We start from the raw sequence: 20,597 nt of genomic DNA, 5'->3' as shown, positions 1-20,597 counted from the left end.
TTAAAGTTGTGTATTTGAAAAGCACAATGATTATTAAAGAGTGGCATCTGTAAAAATACCTAATGCATTGCTAACCAGCAATTAGTTGAGTAAAAGTTATTTTAATCAACAAGGTCAATTTAAAGTTGCACTGAGCATGCGCAAACAGAAGAAAACAAAATGTCCATCCGCCGCGGTTAGCTAGGAACAATTAAAGTTTTTATGTCTACAGAGAAGAATTCGCGTTTAAAGTTGGGTTTATTCAAGCAGTCTCTTAATGTTAGAGGACAATGAAGATGTAACCCAGCTCCGAGGGAATTTTACCGAAAATGTAAGCACAATATTTGATTTAATGTCTTCGTTGTTTCTGTTAGCTTTAGCTTCAGCATGCTGTCATTTCAAACATGTCCGCTAGATGGCGATAAAAATCAGCACCGTATAGTACATAATTATTTATTTATTTTAAGAAGTAAACAATAAAGATTGTAAGGAACACCGAAGTATTTTGAGTTTAGAACGAAAGATATTTAGTTACAGCAAGAAAAGGTTGTGATTTATTGAGTTTAATCAAGGGCGACATTAACACTTAAAAGGAAATCTTTCTAATTCTGATGATTAATGTGTGACTAGAAGACTAATTTACATTAAATCCAACATTACATGTTGATGAACAGCTCCATTGACTTTGACCTCTGAACTGCCACAAGTGTTTGTTTTTTAGAGCTGCAGCCTAAGGAGGAAAAAACAAAAAAATAAAACAAAAACAGTGATCTGTTATCTAAAATGAATGAATGAAGCTCCTCCTGTATCAATGCATTCACCAGCCTCCACAATGACACATTTATTCTTTATTTATTCTAGTCTTCATCTGGTCCCTCCAGTTTTCTCACTGTGCTGGGGACCGCGGCCGGGTGACATCATGTCTTCACTCAGTGTGAGTAAACAGGAAAAAAACAACCTGGCAGGTTGCAACATAGACCAAAACGTCATGTTTTTGACGATAGAACGTTTTATCTTCACACGCACCAACAAATATAATTCCACATATTAGTAAGTAAAGTTAATTTATATTTTTTTCAGATAGAAATCACAAAGCGCAATCCACCACAGCTAAGTTATTAATCAGTCGTAACGCTTCCACAGAGCCCCACTTCAAAATATATGAGCTATTGTTTTTCACCTGAAGACATATTTGCGGTATTTTTTCCGAACGGACTGAGAAATGAGTAACACCAATCTAATCATGAACAAATGAACATCTGCTGTTCAGATTCTATTTCAATAATAATTGAGACCCACGACATTAACTGGCAAAACATAAACTTTTTAAAGCGACTGTGTTTCTGCTCATCCCTGACTGCTTTTGACGAGTGTGATTAACAGTGCTCCTCTGTGCTGATGCTGCCAGTTTTTGTGAGCTAACCTCCATCTGTGTAAGACTGACACTGCTGTGGATCAGCTGTAGATGTTGAGAAGTTCATTAGAATCTGCCCAGTGGTTCATAAGATATTTTAACAGACAGACTCAGGCACACATAACGTCTTTTGTTAAGACATATTCCTTTTCATTACCTCTAGTAGTGCTTTACTTTCACAATGAGCTACAGTAGAACAAAGCATGTTTGTAAAAAGACACATTTCTGGCTTCATAAACTTGTGCTTGTTGGAAATAATTCTTTTCTTTTTTTTTGGCAGAAATAAGAAAAATAAAAACCAAAAGACCTTTAGAGTGCCTGGAAAACAATTATTCAAAGGCATTTGGTGGCAGTGTGGCGCTGGTATGTTTCATCTGTGGTCCACTTCTTCCCTGTTTCAGAACCAGGAAGTGATGACACAGCAGCAGGCCCCGCCCCCTCTGCTTTACCTGAAGACTGGGAGGAGTCTTACCAGGAAAGAGAAGGGGGAAAAACAAGAAAGAGCTCACAAGCTGCCAGGTCAGTGTTTGTACTTGTTCACTTCCCCACTTTGTGTCAGGAGGTGAAGGGAGGGAAAAAAAACAAACAAAAGTTGCCCTTTTTGGGTCTCTCAACATGGATATGGACGTCCCAGATTCTCCTCACGGGAATATGGGGCTGTTAAGGACTTTTGACTCGTCTGAGTTCAACAGCTGGGAGAAGATTGGCTCAGGTGGATTTGGACAGGTATACAAAGTCCGGCATGTTCAGTGGAAAACATGGCTGGCGATCAAGTGTCCCCCCTGCCTTCATGTGGATGACAAGTAAGTCCCAGCTGATCCGTTTGTGTTGTTAGGTGTGAAGGAATTCAGCTTCACCTGCTCATCTCTGGCTCCTTTAGGTGTGTCGTTACATAGCTGTTTTGTCCTTGACGGAGCGACATGCACAGATCTGTACTTTATAGGTTCACGTTTCATTATTACCTGCCACCGAAGGCGAAGTAACGATGTATTTGCCTGTCTGTACGTGTGTTTGTTTATCTGAAGCGTTAGCAAAATATCTCATGAACCACAGGCTGGATTGTATTGAAACTTTCAGGAGATAATCTTTAGGTTGGCATCTACAACTGATTAACTTTTGGATTCAACTGAATTCAAGATGGCTGCCACAGCGAACTGATTTAGAAAACACAAAAATGCCAATAACACAGCCACTTTTTGAGAGATTGAGCTCAAATTTGGTCTGTAAGTACCTGGGGGTCCTCCCCAACGCATACTTTGAGCACAACGCATTGCGCAGCATCTTTGCTGAACAACCCTATTTTTCTGTTAGCACAAAATGTTGTAAACCACTGGATGGTTTTCAGTGAAACTCCCCTAAATTAATCACTGGACGTATACGTACAACTGATTAACTTTTCGAATTGACCCCGTTCAAGATGACTGCCAAAGGTAACTGACCCTAGCCAACACAAAAATGGTTGTTCCACAGCAAATTTTTACAGATATTTAGCTAAAATTTGGTGCGGTGGTAACCGACAATTGTTCACAACCCATACTCCAAGAGCTAACAGATCATTCAGGGTACCACATGAGATCAGGCATGATGTTATTTTCGAGGTTTGACCAATATGGCTACAACTCTGTCATTTCTCAACATAAGATGATGCGAGTCTAAAACTCTAGCCTGAACGGCAGCAGGTGATATGCATTCCTTCGAGGAATGCTAGGCCCTTAAGTTGTTTATGACTTGTTTTATAGGTCGAAGTCAAACAGACAGAGGTTCAGTATATAAGAGATTAAAGTTCTGGTGAACAGTGATTCACACTCAGTCTGGGTCATGAAGTGATCCTGTGAAGGGGGAGCTGATGTCGACAGAGCTGAATCGTGTTGCGTGAGCTGTACCGTGCTGATTCATCCCCACGGCAAATATTTCTGCCTCCATGCGCAGGGTCAGAGTTGTCGGGTTATTCAAAAGTCGACCCCAACTTGAAAGGTTTACAGCTGTTTGTGCCTACGGTCAGATGTTATCTGGCTGGCCCCTGAGGGAGGGGCTCATTTAAATAAATGTATGGATGAGGTAGAATAACCGAGGGGTCTTTCCCCACAGGCACAGCTGAGGATTGCACAATCTCCAACATGTAGAACAATGGTTAATCTTATTGCCACAAGTGCATCTGGCAACAATTAGCAGTTTTATGCGTTTTGATTTGTGTGCGTATGTCAGGCTGGTGCTGCTATTTTCTTGTAAAACATTTTATAAAGAAGTTCTGTCACATAGCGTGACAGCCACCCTATCAGTGGAAGCTTCCTTCTTATCAGTGGTGCACACAGACTTTACATCATGGGATATTTGATTCAAATGCCGGTTGCCTAAAGGTAGCAGGCCTGTTTGTGTGTCTGTTAGCAAAATGTCTCATGAACCAGTAGATGAATGTTAATGAAGCTTGCAGAAAGTAATCACTGGATGTACATCTACAATTAATTAACTTGTGGAGTCAACCTAATTCGACGTGGCCGCCGCAGCCAACTGACTTTAAAAAACCACTAAAATGGCTATGATGGTCAATCTTACACACATTGACCTAACATTTGGTGTGGTTCTAGCAGAGAATCATCTTCAGCACATACCCAGAGCATGAATTTTGCGATGTTGGATGAGATTGCGCATGACGTTTTTTAATCAAGATTTGACCAAAACGGCTTCAGCTCCGCTGATTTTCATCGTAAGATGATCTTAGTTTAAGACTCTGGCATGAAAGGCAGATCTGCATTCCTTCAAGGAATACTAGGCCTTTAACTTAATTGATCAAAAATAAAAATAGATTTCTTCTGACTGGTGAGAACACACTCCCAGGAGTCATATAGTGAAGACAAAAATCATATAAAGTAAAAAAAAGAAAACTTTGTCTTTGTACCTGTGACCTATGATGCATCGAAGCATCCTCTGAACCCGAACCAAAGATGTGATCACCTCCAAGCATAAACAGTCATTTGACCGCAGCCTTCATTGATCTGTGCGTAACCTTCAGCAGCGGAGACTAAAAGCCACCTTTTGTGCATTTGCTTCGCTGGCTGCCACTGTGAGGCACAGCCAAATTAAGAAGCTGCGGAACTGGTCTTACCAGGCCTCTCTCTATAAAAGCAGGAACATTGTTTGGTTCTAAGGAGCACTTTGGATTAGCTGAAGTATTTAGCAAACAAATACTTGCTCAATCTTCCACCTTATGTTTGGTTAGACCTGCCTGGAAGATTTGAGGGATTCTGTCGGCTTCACTTTAAATCGTGTCTCACTGGGCTGCGACTGATAGAGAGTAGTTGGCAACTCAAAATTGCGAGAAGATATGTAAATTTTCTGTGTAGTCTCTCTGAATTCTGAGTGTTTGCAGTCAGTAAGCTGTGTGTTTATGTTTTTAAATGGCCAGCTTTTGAAAATTGTGTGTGTGGGTGTATGTTTACAGCTTACACATTATTTTGTGGTCCACACCATGGCACATTTATGATTTAATGCACAGGTGTACACTTCTGAAATAAAGAGAGGCAGATTTGGGCCAGTTTTTAAAAAATAATTATTAAACACCAGTGTGGTTTTTAGATGTTTTACTAATAGAGGACAGCTCCTGTGCAGGAGTCAAAATCCAGCTTTAGTGCTCTTGAGACGTGTTGGAGACGCCACAGATACCATTCAAGTGGACTTGAGACACTTGCGTTGACTTTATATGAGAGGATTTGTTGCATGAAATGTTTTCAGCATGTTTAACTTGCAACCTGCAACTCATATGAGGAAGTTGTGAACTGCCACTAAACAATCAGTCAAGTAGTTGCCGCCCAGTGAGATACCACCTTTTAACAACACTTGCACCCATCTAATCTGATACATAATCAAGTCACACCTAATGTTATTTCTTGATAGCTGAAAAGCAGAGTTCCCAGTCCAGCTCCTGCCTTTGACTCGCATCTGAGTGTGGAAATGAGTGGGGTTTATATCTCTCTGCTCTGTCCTCATTATGAGTCTGCATTTTGGAAACAACCTGTGCTTCAGATATGTGAGGTGAGGTCATGCGTGACCTGCACAGGTTTGTTTGAGGTATGTCGGCAGGGTCAGCAGGCTGATAAAGGCTGCTGTGCACAGGTTGAGCAACGGAAAACAAGAGTGTGATTAAGCCCCCATCCTCCCTCAGACTGCAGGGCTGCACCGTCCTCCAGGCTTTAAAACACCCACTGGCTGGTAAAGAATGTGATTCACACACTCCGGATGAACACTGGTGGTTGAGGGATAGATTCCCCACAGAGGCGGTGTTAATTATTTGCATCGTTTGGAGCCGAGGAAGAATGACCAGTAATGTGCAGGAATTTGAGTGTGGTCAATAGTTATTCCAAATATTTCAGATCAGTGAACGGTTTTACAATCAGTAGATTAATGTTTATGAGACCCTTGGATACATAACTATGAGACTAGAAAGTGTGTGTTCAAAAATAACAAATTTCTCCTGCAGTTTGGTGTTTAAGTTGCTTATTCACATTAAAATAAAACACAACTGTGCCTCAGTTTAAACGTCAATTCTTCCTTTGACAAAGGGACCGCTCTGAGCTGCTCGAGGAGGCTAAAAAGATGGAGGCGGCCAAGTTTCGGTACATCCTGCCCGTATATGGGATCTGCGATGACCCTCAGGGCCTCGTCATGGAGTACATGGAGACAGGTTCCCTGGAGAACCTGCTGGCCACTGAGCTGCTGCCCTGGGAGCTCCGTTTCCGCATCATCCACGAGACAGCCGTGGGAATGAACTTCCTGCACTGCATGAACCCTCCGCTGCTCCACCTGGACCTGAAGCCTGCCAACATCCTGCTCGACGCTCACTATCATGTTAAGGTAACGAGCCGTTCACAGAATGTTGGCTTCATTACCTGGCAAAAACATTCTGATCCGAAAATATCACTTTCTATTTCACTGGCACTGAACAGGATCGTCTTTTTGCAAATTTGGCCAAAAAATGTGCAACCACAAAAATGTAAATCAAAACAAAATTCAGTCAGTAAGATTTTTAAAAAAATTATTTACAGTGGATTATAGTAAACCTGTCAAATGCTGAAACTAAGAAATTGTACTTTTTTATTATTTTTTTTTTTTTAAAAAAAAGGTCATTTTAAAATTTATGGCAACTGAGGAGAGCAGCTGCTGGAGGTTTTAGAGGGAAGGTTGTCCCATTCTTGTCTGATGGAGGATTCTAGCTGTTCAACAGTCCTGGGTCTTCTTTGTGGGATTTTGTATTTTATGATACATGAAATGTTTTCAGTTGGTGAGAGGTCTGGACTGCAGGCAGGTCAGCTCAGCAGCTGTACTCTTCTACTCTGAAGCCGTGCTGCTGGAGTGGATGTAGTTTGTGGTTTGTCTTGCTGAAATATGTAAGGCCTTCCCTGAAAAATATGTTGTCTGGATGGGAACAGATGTTGTTCTAAAACCTGTAAATACTTTTCTGCACTGATTGTATCTTTCCAAATATGTAAGCTGCTCATGGCAGAGGTGCTAATGCACCTCCATACCATCAGAGAGGCAGGCTTCTGAACTGAGTGCTGATAACAGGCTGGATGGTGCCTCTCCTCTTTTAGTACAAAGGACGTGGCATTTGTTGTATCCAAAAAGAATTTCAAACTTCGATCCATCTGACCTCAGAACAGTTCTCCTCTTGGCCTCAGTCCATTTCAGATCAGTTTTGGCTCCAAGAAGACAGCAAGGTTTCTGGATGGTGTTCAGATGGCTTCTTCTTTGTCTGATAGAGCTTTAAGCTCTATCACAGGGAGCCAATATTGACTTTCAGCCTTGACCTTTGACCTCAGAGATTTCTCCAGATTTTTGGAATATTCACAATCTTCCCAATTTTCTGTTGTGGAACATTATTCTGAAACTGTTCCACTATTAGACTGGTGAACCTCTGCCCATCTTTACTTCACAGAGATTCAGCCTCACTGACCCTTACTGCCTTTTGCTGCCCCTGTCCCAACATTTTTGAGATGTGTTGCTGCCATAAAGTTCAAACTTGCCTTACTTTTTACCTAAAAAAAAAAACGGTACAATTTGATATGTTTACTGTGTTCCATTGTGAATAAAATATGGGTTCGTGAACTTTGCACATAATTACTTTTTTTTTTTTTGCTCACATTTGACGCAACATCATTTTTAAAAAAAAAATTAGGGTTGTAAATGTAAATTCATATCCAAGAATTTTGCAAAATAATATAACATTGTTGTTGGTCCTATTTCTGATGCTGAACTAGGGTAAAACAAACAGAAATACCCCCAAAACGGTGTATTTACAGATGTTTTTATTCCAAAAAAAAGGAGACTTGCAGTGAAACCTTCAATGTCATATGTCATAGTTATGTACTTTTCAAAGAAATGTCCCTCATGAAGCACAATGCCTGTCCAGTTTATCAATTTCAAATTGATAGCTGTGCACATGAGCCTTTTGTGTAACCTCTCAGCAGTTCAACCATACAGAGGAATGGGTGGGAACCACGATATCTGGAGTTTATACCTGGATGTAAACACATCGGCTGGGCCTGTCTTGACAGGAATAATTTAGCTCCTATTAAATCTCCCTCTATGAGTGAGTGTGTGTTTGTGTGGCGGGGTGTGCACTCCTCAACACAAACGTGAAGGGCCTCTCCTCTCCTGCAGGTTGGGACATGGCAGCATTGCCCTCATCATTCCACTGCATTCACATAATAAGAGCTTAGCTCCTTGTCACACTCACGGGTGTGAAGTTAGTCATCACCGCCGCAGCAGTTCACGAGAAACGCAGTTCAGCTGCTCTGGTTTAAGCTTTTATCTCATCTCTCAATGTTTCAGATATCTGATTTTGGCCTGGCCCGATGGAACGGCCTGTCACGGGCTGATGACATCAGCAGAGACGGCTTCTGTGGCACCATTGCCTACCTGCCGCCCGAGAGCATCATAGAGAAGGACAGAGTGTCAGACACCAAGCATGACGTTTACAGGTTGGTGTTCTTCCAACTTGGCATTCAAGGGTTTGTTTTTTTTTTTTTGGTATAATGAGGTTTTGTAATTGAATTTAATCTTCTTGCACATTCCGTCTGATCTAATTATCGCCCGCTGCCAAAGGTGAAAGACTGTCGATAATGTTTTTGCCCATGCATGTGTGTTTGTTTTTACATCAATGATTTGGAGTCAGATCTGTCTGTTTGCACAATATCCCATGAACCAGTGGATGGATTTAAATGAAGCTTAATAATTTCATGCACATCTACAACCAGTTAACTGTCAGAGCCAACCAAATTCCAGATGGCCGCCACAGCAAACTAACTGACCTGAGAAAACGCAAATATAATTTAGACCATTTTGCAAATATGGAGCTAAGATTTATTATGGTCGTAGCTGAGAATCATTTGCAACCCATACTTTGGATGTGATACTGAGTAAGATCAAGCAGAACATCATTTTGAAGGCTTGACCAAAACGGCTACAACTCTGTTATTTGATTTAGTCAAAGGCTTGAAAGACTATGGGCGATATAAATTCCTTTAGGAATGCTAGGCTTTCAGTATAAACTGTTATTGATCAAATCTAGTTGATTAATTTGGTATGATAAAATATGATTTAAAAGTAGCATTGAATATGTTTAATGCTAAACAGACTATGAAAGAAGGATTTGTTTGTTTTCTTGTAAATAACATCTTCCATGTTTGCTTTTCTAGTTTCTCCATCATGATCTGGGGAATTCTCACACAGAAGAAACCCTACCAAGGTAAACTTTGTAGTACAATGATCTCTTTTCTTTTTACACAGGAAGAAAAAAAACAGCTCAAGCATGCTTCTGGTTGCCATTTTTTACTGTAAATCTATTTTTATACCATTCCTTTAAACATACAGGCTACACCTTTTTTAGGCGTGTACAGGCACTGAAGTGTTTACTCTAAATTCCACTGCAGGAAGGTGAACAGAGCCAGACTAGCAACACTGTGGGTTTTTTTTTTCATTTTCCCAGGCATATTGGGTAGCTCTTTGGAAATCTGTGTTTAAGGTAGCCTGGGTGGGTACTGCCTGTGCTGATCTGTGCAAAATTAAAAAGTGAGAAATCCGTCTCTGGCCATCTTCCTCCTTTGTTTGTGAAGAGTATTATAGCAACAATAGGAGCTGTGCACCTTTGCTAGTTTGCTGTGAGTCACTGACTTAACTGATCCCACAGTCAGATAAAAGCAGGTCAGAGCATTTATGTTTCCCATGAGAAGTAACAAATACAAAGAAGGATGGTGATAAAGCTGTGCACACCTGACCTCCCATCCAGGCACTGACATCTATCACTGCCTAAAGTTATGATGTAATTAGTGCGTGTTGCAACTTCTTCTGATTATGGTTCAAACCCTTTGAACTTCAGTCCATATGTCGTCAGAGAGCATCTTAGTAGAGCCATGTAGTATAGAGAAATAAAAACATGGGGTTTTGAATGAAACAGGAATGACTATAATATTTTTTTTTTTTTCTCAGGAGAAAACAGTATCCTGCAGCTCATGGTGAAAGTGGTTAAAGGGGTTCGTCCTGACCTGAACGCAGTTCCACGGAGTCGACCGTCTGCTTGTGCAGGTTTCCTGAGCCTTATGCAGCGCTGCTGGGCCACAAACCCAAATGACAGACCCTCATTCCTGGGTGAGTTTCATTTTTCTATCCTAATGACATTAATGTAAAACAAAAGGTTTTATTTGTGTAACTGTTAGGTTAAACATAGTCACTTCTTCTCTTTTTGTGTGACTCGTTAATCCCTTATCTGTGATTACTGAAGCCTAACTAATCTCACCGTTCATGCAGAAATCACATCAGAAGCTGAGGAGCTCTGTTCTAAACCTCAAGATGAACCCAAGACCCCAAGGTTATCATCATCATCAGAACCGGAGCCCATGTCCCCCAACCCACTCTCCAATGACCAGGTGAATCATGGTGGCACTATATTCACTACTTCAAGACAAAACCTCAGTGTTTGACAAAGATTTTTGTTTTCATTGAAAGTTAAGACTGTTTTTGTGAACTTTTTGAGAAGATTTTTCTCAACAGCAGTTCAGATTTTTACAGACTGAAAGAGAAAGTGGAACAAAATGAGAGGAATGTGAGCTTTAAACAGAAGGGTGGGCCTTCTGTTTAACTGAACCTGTTTTGTACCAAGAATTAAACTTCTCTAGCAGTTTCCATCAGTCTGAATAATTTTACCCTCCTTAGGTCTTAGTTCTGGTGTCCTCCAGGGCCCTGTTTATGGTCCCTTCTGTTTTCTGTTTACAGGCTGCCTCGGATTTCTGCACAGCATTGTTCCTATGCTCACACCAATGACACCTTTTTGAGCCTGAGAACCTCGTAAATCTATAAGCATGACTTTTTAAAATAAAGTCCTGCATGGGCCCAGTTTTATTTTGGACTTCTAAAATGAGAACTATATTTTTTTTCTGTTTGGCTCCTAAAGTTTTTATAGTTTTGATACTAATCTTTGTAGTCTGTTAAATAATACCACACAGACGGCCGAGATACTCTAACACAGGCCTCCGTGACCACTGATATTCATGACCTTAACTCTAAAACCATTTCAGATTCATTGACCTGTTGGATAACCTCCTGGATGTTAGGACTTACAGATCGCACCTTGTGAACTTTCCATGTCGCAGATTTATGACAACAGAAACAGTTTTATTTATTTTAATTTAGGAAACTGTTTACCCATTGAACTCACACCAGGTCTGTCACTACAGTCAGCATCTTTCTGAAAAGCCTTTGGCAATGTCTGATATATTTGTTTTACTTTTTCAGTACTGATATGTTGTGAGCAACCATCTGACCCCAACATCTTGTAAAGCACTTTGTTTCAATGCTAAGCCAGAATCTTATGAGAGTAATGCATGAATATTCTTGTACCAATTATTTTGTGTTGCTTTCCTCTTCTTTAAACTGTTCACCTGTCTGTTTGTAGAACTGGTTTGTTAATAATCAACTAACAGCAGGGTTATCTTTTAACTTCTCCACACTGGGTTATGATTACGAATAGTCCAGAACAATCATTGTGTCACAGAAGAGGAATGTTGACTGATGGGATTTTTCAACCTGTGCGCTGTTTTTAATCACTTCCGGCTTGCTGCTTGGGCTGTACGTGACTAGAAACAAACATCCTGCTCACAGGAAGTGACAGCTGTTATCAAGAAATATCTATTTGCCTAGAACAAAGAAGGAGCTGTTCTGAATTTTGTTTTGTGTTCACGTAGTTTGTTGTATTCCTTTAAAGTAGTTGTGCTGTGTTGAGTGCCATCTGCACATCTGAGAGTAAATCTGATGGAATGTACAGAATGTCGAAAGAGCCATCCCGTGTGCTAACCACAGGATTTTTCCACAGGGTAATGTCAACAAACCAGTGCGCCCAAAGTCGGCCATGTTGCCAGAGAAAGACTGCAGCCTGTCGGAGCTGCTGAGCCAGGTGGATTCTGGGATCTCTAGGAGCTTTGATCGAGTGAAGGAGGACAGCTGCCACAGCAAGGAGAACACGTCCAAGAGACTGTCTGGAATCTCCTCTGCAGACTCAGCTTTCTCCTCTCAGGACTCCATCACCCTGTCCTTTGAGAAGGAGAACACAGTTGGTAAGAGCTGATTAGGATCTACAACTGGATGTATTTACTGTAAAATAATCACTGATCATAAAAGTATTAACCCTTGGCGTCTGTGTTCTCTTTGATTAGTCTTTTAAAAGCGTTTTTTAATCCTTCCTACTGTTCAGATTCTGCTGAAGTCCAGAAGAGGAAGCTTTGTGAAGCCATCAAGACTAAAGATACCACCAAGCTGATGAAGATCCTCCAGCCGCAGGATGTCGACCTCCTCCTGGATGGAGGAGGCAGCCTGCTGCACCTCGCCATCTCTTTGGGAAACGAGGAGGCAGTCAAGTTTCTGCTCTTGAACCATGCCAATGCCAACCTTGCAAATGCACATGGCTCCACCCCCCTGCACCTGGCCACAGAGAAGCACCAGAAGTCTCTGGCTGAACTTCTGTTGAACCGGCGCAGCACCAACGTGAACGCCAGAGACGAGGACCAGTACACAGCTTTACACTGGGCGGCACAGAACGGCGACGAGGCCATGACTCGACTACTGCTGGACCGGGGGGCGGCCATGAACGAGACCGACGGTCAGGGGCGCACTCCGGCTCACGTGGCGTGCCAGCACGGCCAGGAGAATGTAATCAGGGTGCTGCTGAGTCGCAGTGCTGACGTTCAAATCAAGGGCAAGAACAACTGGACTCCACTCCACTTTGCTGCCTGGCAGGGGCATCTGGGTATCGTCAAGCTGCTGGTCAAGCAGGCTGGGGCCGACGTGGACGGCCAAACCACAGACGGCCGCACACCACTGCACCTGGCATCCCAGAGGGGGCAGTACCGAGTGGCACGGATCCTGATTGAGCTAGGAGCAGATGTCCACTTGATGTCAGCCGGGTTAAACACGGCACTACACGTCGCCGCAGAAACGGGCCATACCAGCACCTCTCGCCTGCTGATTAAACACCAGGCAGATCCAAATGCTCAGAACGCTCACGGACTCACACCCCTCCACCTGGCCTCACAGCAGGGCCACCTGGCCACAGTCAAGATGCTGATTGCTGAGGGGGCGGACCTTTCCGTATTCGACCAATCCCAGCACACCCCCTGCCACCTGGCGGCAGAGAACGGACACAGTGAAGTACTAAAAGAGCTGCTCCTTCACTGTCCAAACGGCGGCACTCTGTCAGATCAGGAAGGACTCAGCCCGCTGCACCTGGCAGTGCAGGGGGGCGACTCTAACGCCAGCACGGCGCTGCTGTCGCAGGCCTGCCAGGACTCAGTTACAGAGAGCACGGTGCAGCCAGCAGCTGAGGAGCCCACAGCACAGGAGGTCAGTCATCTCCAGAGGAAAGTCGTCATTCTCAAGCTGACGGAGCACAAGGACTGCCCTCAGCCCCCCATGTCAGACTGTGTTTCAGCACTATCCTAACACAATCAGACACCCACAGACTTGTACAGAACTCAGGGTTCCTACGCTGTCCTTAAAAGTCTGCACAAGCATGGAATTAGAATTTAGTGTTTTCCAGGTCTGGATAAGTATGTAGAAAGGAAAACGGAGTCTGGAAAAACATGTGTTTCCAGACTCTATCACCTAATGCCTCTTCTAGAAAACAAAAATCAAAACTTTCAGATTTATAGATTTTCATTTTGGTGTGATCAAAATCTGTAAAATTCTGTTCAAAAATATTTTGTTTTGGCAAAAAGAGAAATTTTAGATGTTATATTTCTTGAAAACTAAAAAAAGAAAATCAAGTGAAGGAAGAATAATGTTACATTTCTTGCAGTTGTAGGTAGTTTTTCCATGATGCATCTTAAAGCCAATGGAAAAAATGAAAACCTGTTATATAAACATACAGATGTGAAACAGCACCACTGAACAGACAAGACATCGTGTCTGTATAGTTAATCTATAGATGTTTTAGATCAGAAAAACTCAAAAATCCACTGAGATGTCTGGGAAAGTGTGGACTTTCAAAATGGATAATGTGTAGGAACCCTGAGAACCATATTGTCCTTTTTTCGTTAGATTTCTTGAACACATCTGCTGCCTTGCACTTGGGTAAAACATTGTCATCTAAAGTGTTTGGACTCTCTGAAGTATTGCATCTTCTAACTGCCATAAAGCTCACATGTAAATATATATACTGTAAATAGAAAGTATAAATACATTTGTTTGATTTTTGTTAACTTTTTACTAAAAAAACAAGCTACAGACCGCATGTAAATAAAATGATTGAATGTGTCCTTGATGGACTTCGTTAAGCCCTGCTGCAGCCTGTAAATAAATGTTAATGGATCAGAATTTGGTCACTTCATACAGAAAAGCTTTTTTTTTTGTGCGTTCTGTACTCGTTACAGAGCAGTGGATTAAAAAACTTTTACCCTTTTACATGAACTTTGACTTTTGGTATTAATTTATTTTTAAAAAAAAAGGTTAATTTTCTTAACACAAAATATTCTGTTAAACTGTATGTCAGCCTGTTGTAGCATATAATCAAATGACAGTCCTGTCTCTGTTTACAGTTTTAGATTCTCCTGGTCATAAAAACATTCTTACTTGTCAGACCTGAAAGTAAAAATATCTACAATCACATTCTAACAAAATTGAAATTTAGGACTTACTATTACAATTGTAATTTTAAATACTAAAAGCTTTGCTAAAAGCTAAATGTAGCAAAAGGTCTAGCTAAAAGTAGCAAAAGTTTAGTTAAAAGCTAAATGTAGCAAAAGGCTAGCTGTAAGCTAAAAGCAGCATAACATAAGACAAAAATAGAACAAGTATGCTAAAGCGGGTTTCAAAGAGAACAATTTTTCAAGGAATTTTAGAGACACTAATGTATTTCTATGGGAAAAATATTTGTAAACAAAGTTAAATGTTTATGAAAAGTATAAAAGTTACAAAAGCCAAAAGTGACACACATTTCCTGAATGAGCTGATCATTTTGATATATGAATGGCTAATAAAGCACAAAGTAGACTGAAGAAAAAGCGCGTGGGGGCAGAAAAAAGAAAAATATTAACATTAAAATATAAACTTATGCAGTCTCACCATTAAATGTTAAATCAACCACCAACTATTTTAATTTTAAATTCTGACTGCTGATGTTTTGTGTCCAAGAGAATGCTGATAATGACATCTAAACTCATAAATGAGATAGGAATGGGATTAAATCCTCCTTGGAAATATTTCTGGTTCTGTAGCGGGATGGAAGTGGCTCGTGTTACGGCAGGCTGGCTGGGGAAACGTCTCTTGTTCCAGAGTCGGTTTTGCCACAGCTCCAGCTGCACGTGTTGCAGGACCTTTAAGCCTCACTGCTGACTAGAGTTGGCATGTCTGCATTTGCAGCCCCACCTGGAGAGTTATTATTATCTCCCCGCTCCCACTCAGGAGCACGCTGAGGTTGGCACAGATCATGGGAACTGCCCCCGAGGGGGATCACAGGCTGGAGGATGATGGATGAGGGAGAAGGGGCGCTGATGTTCCACTACCTGCAAATCCAGCCTGTTGGCTAATTCCTGAGACCACTTTAACTTTTCATCACTCTCTAAAACCAACACACCATCCCCTGACGCCTCTAGGGCTGGGCTTTTTGCAACCTGAGACAGTCCGTCCTGGTGGCTGGCGTTTGGGACAGGGCTGTTTTTATAGCTTATGTTTGCAGAGGCCCAGAAAATGTGTGTAATTTGATACCTCTGTTTTCTGCACAATTAGCTCTTTTCTGCCTGTTGCCTGGCAACATTTCTCTTCTCCTGCTGAGGGAAAATAACCTTACCCAGTCTCAGCTAACATCTCCTGTCGAGGTTGCTGTTTATTTGGAAAGACAAGTAGGTAGAGTTTGTGTTGCAGAAAGCAAAAAAGGTTAAAGGTACTCATTGCAAAGCATGAAATTCGGCATAAAAAGGTTGTCCTGAACTATGTATGCCAAATAATACGGTTTAAAACAGTTTACTACAGTAGGTTTCCAGATATATTGATATGCAATTCTGAAATGTAGGTACGTACTAAGTGTAAACAAAGCACCCGGCTGAATCCGCCAAAAACCGCGTGGAACCACAAGACCTATAGAACTGAGAGACACATCAAGAGAAAGAAGACAGAAACACTCATTTTTTGATATATAAACTGAATGAGAAGTGTGAAAAATGTACGAGTAAAAAATGATGGAAAATGTGGACAGCTCAAAAATGACCAAACTCTAAGCTGAACAGTTTGTGATAAAATCATTAAACCTAAATAAGAATTCAGTGAAAGTTGTCAAAAATATCAAATTGCCCCCAAAAAGCCCAACTTTCTGAGTCCCATTTAAACTTTGAAGTCTACCTGAGCTGTAGAGATCTAAAGAGTGGGTTTTCTCACTTGTTTTTGTCAAAATCCCATTACTTGGAAATGTTCAACTTTATCTTTTGTGAAATTTGTCAAGAATGTAATGTTTTGAAGTCGTTTTTTCTGGGTTTTCCCAACGCTGCAGGAGGAGCAGCAAAAGGATTATTGTGATGGAAATAGAAAACAATAACAGATGAATATTAATAATGATTCCCTTGAAGAATAAGTCTGAGATTAATCAGAATAGGGTGGGTTCATATGTGTGCGATGACAAAAATGAAGGTAAATGTGACATTGTGGGTTCTTTCTTTTTAGTTACACTTCTTTTCTGCTTTTGTGGTAGAAAAATATGAGAAGTTAATTGCAACCCTAGTTCTGACAAAATTGGGAAATAAAGTTGTGTAAAATGTGTATAAAAACAGAATGCAATTCTTTGCAAGTCTTCTAAACCCACATTTCATTGACAAGGGAACATGGTAAACATATCAAATGTTGTAACTAAAAAATATGTCATTTCCTTGTTGGGGAAAAAAAAGGTCATTTTGAATTTGGTGGCAGCAACACATCTCTAAAAAGTTGTCCCAGGTTCATGTTTCCCTCTGTGAAACTTCCCCTCTTCTTCTAACATCAGTCTGAAACCATCCATGAACTGAGGAGAGCAGCTGCTGGAGGTTTTAGAGGGAATGTTGTCCCATTCTTGTCTGATGAAGGATTTTAGATGTTTAACAGTCCTAGGTTGTCTTTGCTGGATTTTGCATATTTGAAATATGCAGTTTAGCCTTATCTTGTTGAAATATACAAAGCATTTCCTGAACAAAGTGTTTTCTGAATGAGAACAGATGTTATTCTAAAACCTGTGTGTATTTTTCTGCATTGATGTTGCCTTTCCAGATGTGTAAACTGCTCATCCCAGAGACACAAATCCACCCCTATACCATCAAAGAGGAGGGCTTCTGAACTGAGTGCTGATAACAGGCTGGATGGTTCCTCTCCTCTTTAGCACAAAGAATGTGGTGTCGGTGGTTAAACTTCGATCCATCTGACCTCAGAACAGTTCTCCTCTTGGCCTCAGTCCATTTCAGATCAGTTTTGGCTCCGAGAAGACAGCAGGGTTTCTGGATGGTGTTCAGATGGCTTCTTCTTTGTCTGATAGAGCTTTAAGTAACATCTGTAGATGGCTCAGTGAACTGTGTTTACAGACAGTGATTTGTGGAAGTGTTCCTGAGTCCATGCAGTGATGTCCACAACAGAATCAGACCTGGTTTTAATGCAGTGACCCCTAAAGGGCCCCAACATCACAGGGACCTGATATTGACTTTCAGCCTTGACCTTTGACCTCAGAGATTTCTCCAGATTCTTGAAATCTTTTGATGAAATTATGAAGTGCAGATAATGGGATATTCAACATCTTCCCAGTTTTTTGCTGAGGAGCATTGTTCTAAAACTGTTCCATTATTTTTAGACACAGATTTTCACAGACTGGTGAACCTCTGCCCATCTTTACTTCAGAGAGATTCAGCCTCTCTACAATGATCTTTTTATTCCCTGTCCTCTTTCTGACTTGTTTACAATTTACTTAATTAGTTACAAAATGCCAGCTTCTGAAAAATATGAATACAAGTGGCTGAAATGAGTTTTCTCCGCAGGGTGTCTGGGCTCTCCCTTAGAGATAGGGTGAGAAGCTTGGTTATCCGGGAGGGACTCAGAGTAGAGCCGCTGCTGCTCCACATCGAGAGGAGCCAGTTGAGGTGGCTCGGGCATTTGATTAGGATGCCTCCTGGACGTTCCGGGCACGTCCCACAAGGAGGAGGCCCAGGGGAAGACCAAGGACACGCTGGAGGGACTATGTTTCTCGGCTGGCCTGGGAACGCCTTGGGATTCCCCTAGAGGAGCTGGCCCAAGTGGCTGGGGAGAGGGAAGTCTGGGTCTCCCTGCTTAGGCTGCTACCCCCGCGACCCGACCCCGGATAAGAGGAAGTGGATGGATGGATGGATGGATGGATGGATGGATGGATGGATGGATGGATGGATGGATAGATGGATGGATGGATGGATGGATGGATGGATAGTTACAAAATACTCCTCCAGCTGTTTATTATCTGTACCACTATTTTTTACAATTTTATGTTGCCCCTGTCCCATCTTTTTGAGATGTGTTGCTTCTATAAAATTCAAAATTGCCTTTTTTTTTCTTGTTTGTCTGCTGAGTTGTCTCCAGTTCCTATCACGTCCCCTCTGCCACCTTATACCTTAATGAATGATGGATGAAGTCAGACCCAAACATCGTGTCTGCCATGTTTCCCGCGGGGGGTGGGTGTGTGTGTGTGTGGAGGGGGGGAGAATTTGAGGCTCACATTACATATAGAGTGTAAAGCCGTTAATTGGACACTCATCACTCATAGAGGAGGCCATGGGTGGAACATGAAGCCTAAAATATCTGCTACAATAAGCCTTAGCACTCAGATTTTAATTTGTCAGAAAGAGTTTATGGTCAGAAATGTATTCGGTGCAGCGAAGGAAAAGTTGTGCTGTGTAGGAGCTGAGCTTCCTGTGTGACCAGTGAGTGTCTGCCTGGCTTACTCTAAGATGAAGCGTCTGGCAGCTTCTTTGTTTGACACTAAAAGGAACTTTTCCGTTTGGATGAGTCACACCTCACCGCTCGGTCAGACTGACAGATGAACTGCAGACACCCTCATGAATCACAGAACATTTACTGAACTGATGCAAGGTCCGTATTAGATCCTGAATGCAATGTTCATTCGTAAAACAAAACAAAAGAAACAAAAAACAAAGCAGAAAGACTGTTAAATAAAGCTCAATAGTGGCTTATCTGAAAACAGAACTAATAGAAATGTCGTTCTGACACTCTGAGACTCTGGCTTGATTTTTTTTTCTCTATCCCCTTTTTTTAACCTCACAGAACTCGTTTAGCAAGATTAGAAAGCACATCTCTAAACAGTGAGACAAGCTGCAACATGTGGAGGTAGCCTTGGGCTTGTGAATAAATGCACTGTGCAGAGATAAATACAAGGGATACAGCACTGAAATGTAACTGAAAGTAAGTAAAGCCTTTGAGTTCACTTTAAATACATGCAAAGCATTTTTAATAGAGTTTTTTAAATATTTAGACCTTAATTGTTTAATGATCATAGGAGGACAGAGGCTGAGAGCATAACTACAGGCTATGAAGAGGTTAAAGTCCACTCTTCGGAGACAAAGCATGTCTGCCTCTATCATCACACAGTAAGCAGCATGTCTCTGTCTCAACAGGTGTCCTTCCTGTTTGCTTATGGAGGAGTGCAGCGACGTGTCAGGATTTGTTGTCTCAGTGACATCAGCCTTGGCATATTGGTCTCAAACTTTGTGAGGAAACTTGTTTGGGATCAAAGAGTCGGAGCTGTGAACTGTGCTGTGACAATTTGGTCCACACAGTTTTAGAATCTGTTCAACCACGTGCACCTGCGCATACAGTGGGGTGCGCCATTGAATCCAGTTATTAGATTAAAGGCCCAGCATTCCTTTACGAAATGCACATCGCCCGCCACCGTTCACACCAGGGGTTTTGGACTGAGATCATTTTACACAGAGAAATGACAGAGCTGTAGCCTCTGTGGTCAAACCGTGGAAAGAACATGTGCTATCTCATTCGATACAGAGAGATGTCACATTCAGAGGCTGTTCAGACATGTTGTTTGTGATCCATTTCAGCTGATTTGACTCCAAGTGGACAGCTCTGACTGAGAGCTGATTAATGTGTACCCAAAATATTTATGCCCCTGAATGTCAATTACCCGCGGTGTATATACAGTCCTGCTTAACATTATTGGCACCCCTTCATGATTTGCATAGCTGAGTGAATATCTTCAGAAATAAATGGAAATGTTCAAAACTTATATCAGCAGAATCTTTCAATTTCAGGTCCAAAGTAATTTAACAAAGACAATTACCATTTCAACTTAAATATTTTAATTCCAAAGGACAAAACAGAAAACCAGCATGTGCACTAATATTGACACCCCTCTTTAATATTTGGTTGCACAGCCTTTGGCAGCAATGACGGCCTCCAAACGTTTCTTATATTCATCTATAAGCTTCTTGCACTTCTCGGGTGGCATTTTCTCCCACACTTCTTTTGCAATATGCTCAAGCTCTTGTACATTTGCAGGGTTCCTTTCGCCAATGGCAGATTTCAGCTCCACCCAAAGATTTTCAATTGGATTGAGATCAGGACTCATTGCTGGCCATTTTAAAACAGTCCATTTTTTCCCTTTCAACCAGGCCTGTGTGCTTTGGGTCGTTGTCTTGCTGGAGGACCCAGGATCTTCGCC

At 41.6% G+C, this 20,597-nt stretch overlaps 1 protein-coding gene across 1 annotated transcript; it reads left to right on the top strand.

Annotated features, from left to right (window-relative positions):
• The first annotated feature begins 1,884 nt into the window (after positions 1-1,884).
• ripk4 (receptor-interacting serine-threonine kinase 4) lies at positions 1,885-14,263 on the top strand. The gene is made up of 8 exons (XM_017431102.3): positions 1,885-2,196; positions 5,950-6,241; positions 8,219-8,367; positions 9,085-9,134; positions 9,875-10,033; positions 10,193-10,311; positions 11,754-11,994; positions 12,132-14,263. Exons 1-8 carry the CDS (start codon positions 2,009-2,011, stop codon positions 13,373-13,375), a joined length of 2,442 nt encoding a protein of 813 aa, XP_017286591.1. The 5' UTR covers positions 1,885-2,008; the 3' UTR covers positions 13,376-14,263.
• The last annotated feature ends 6,334 nt before the right edge of the window (positions 14,264-20,597 follow it).

The sequence above is a fragment of the Kryptolebias marmoratus genome, linkage group LG13 (genome assembly GCF_001649575.2).
Source record: "Kryptolebias marmoratus isolate JLee-2015 linkage group LG13, ASM164957v2, whole genome shotgun sequence".
Lineage (NCBI taxonomy): Eukaryota > Metazoa > Chordata > Actinopteri > Cyprinodontiformes > Rivulidae > Kryptolebias > Kryptolebias marmoratus.
Note: the sequence above shows the minus strand (reverse complement) of the source record. Positions and strands in the feature narration are given on the sequence as shown.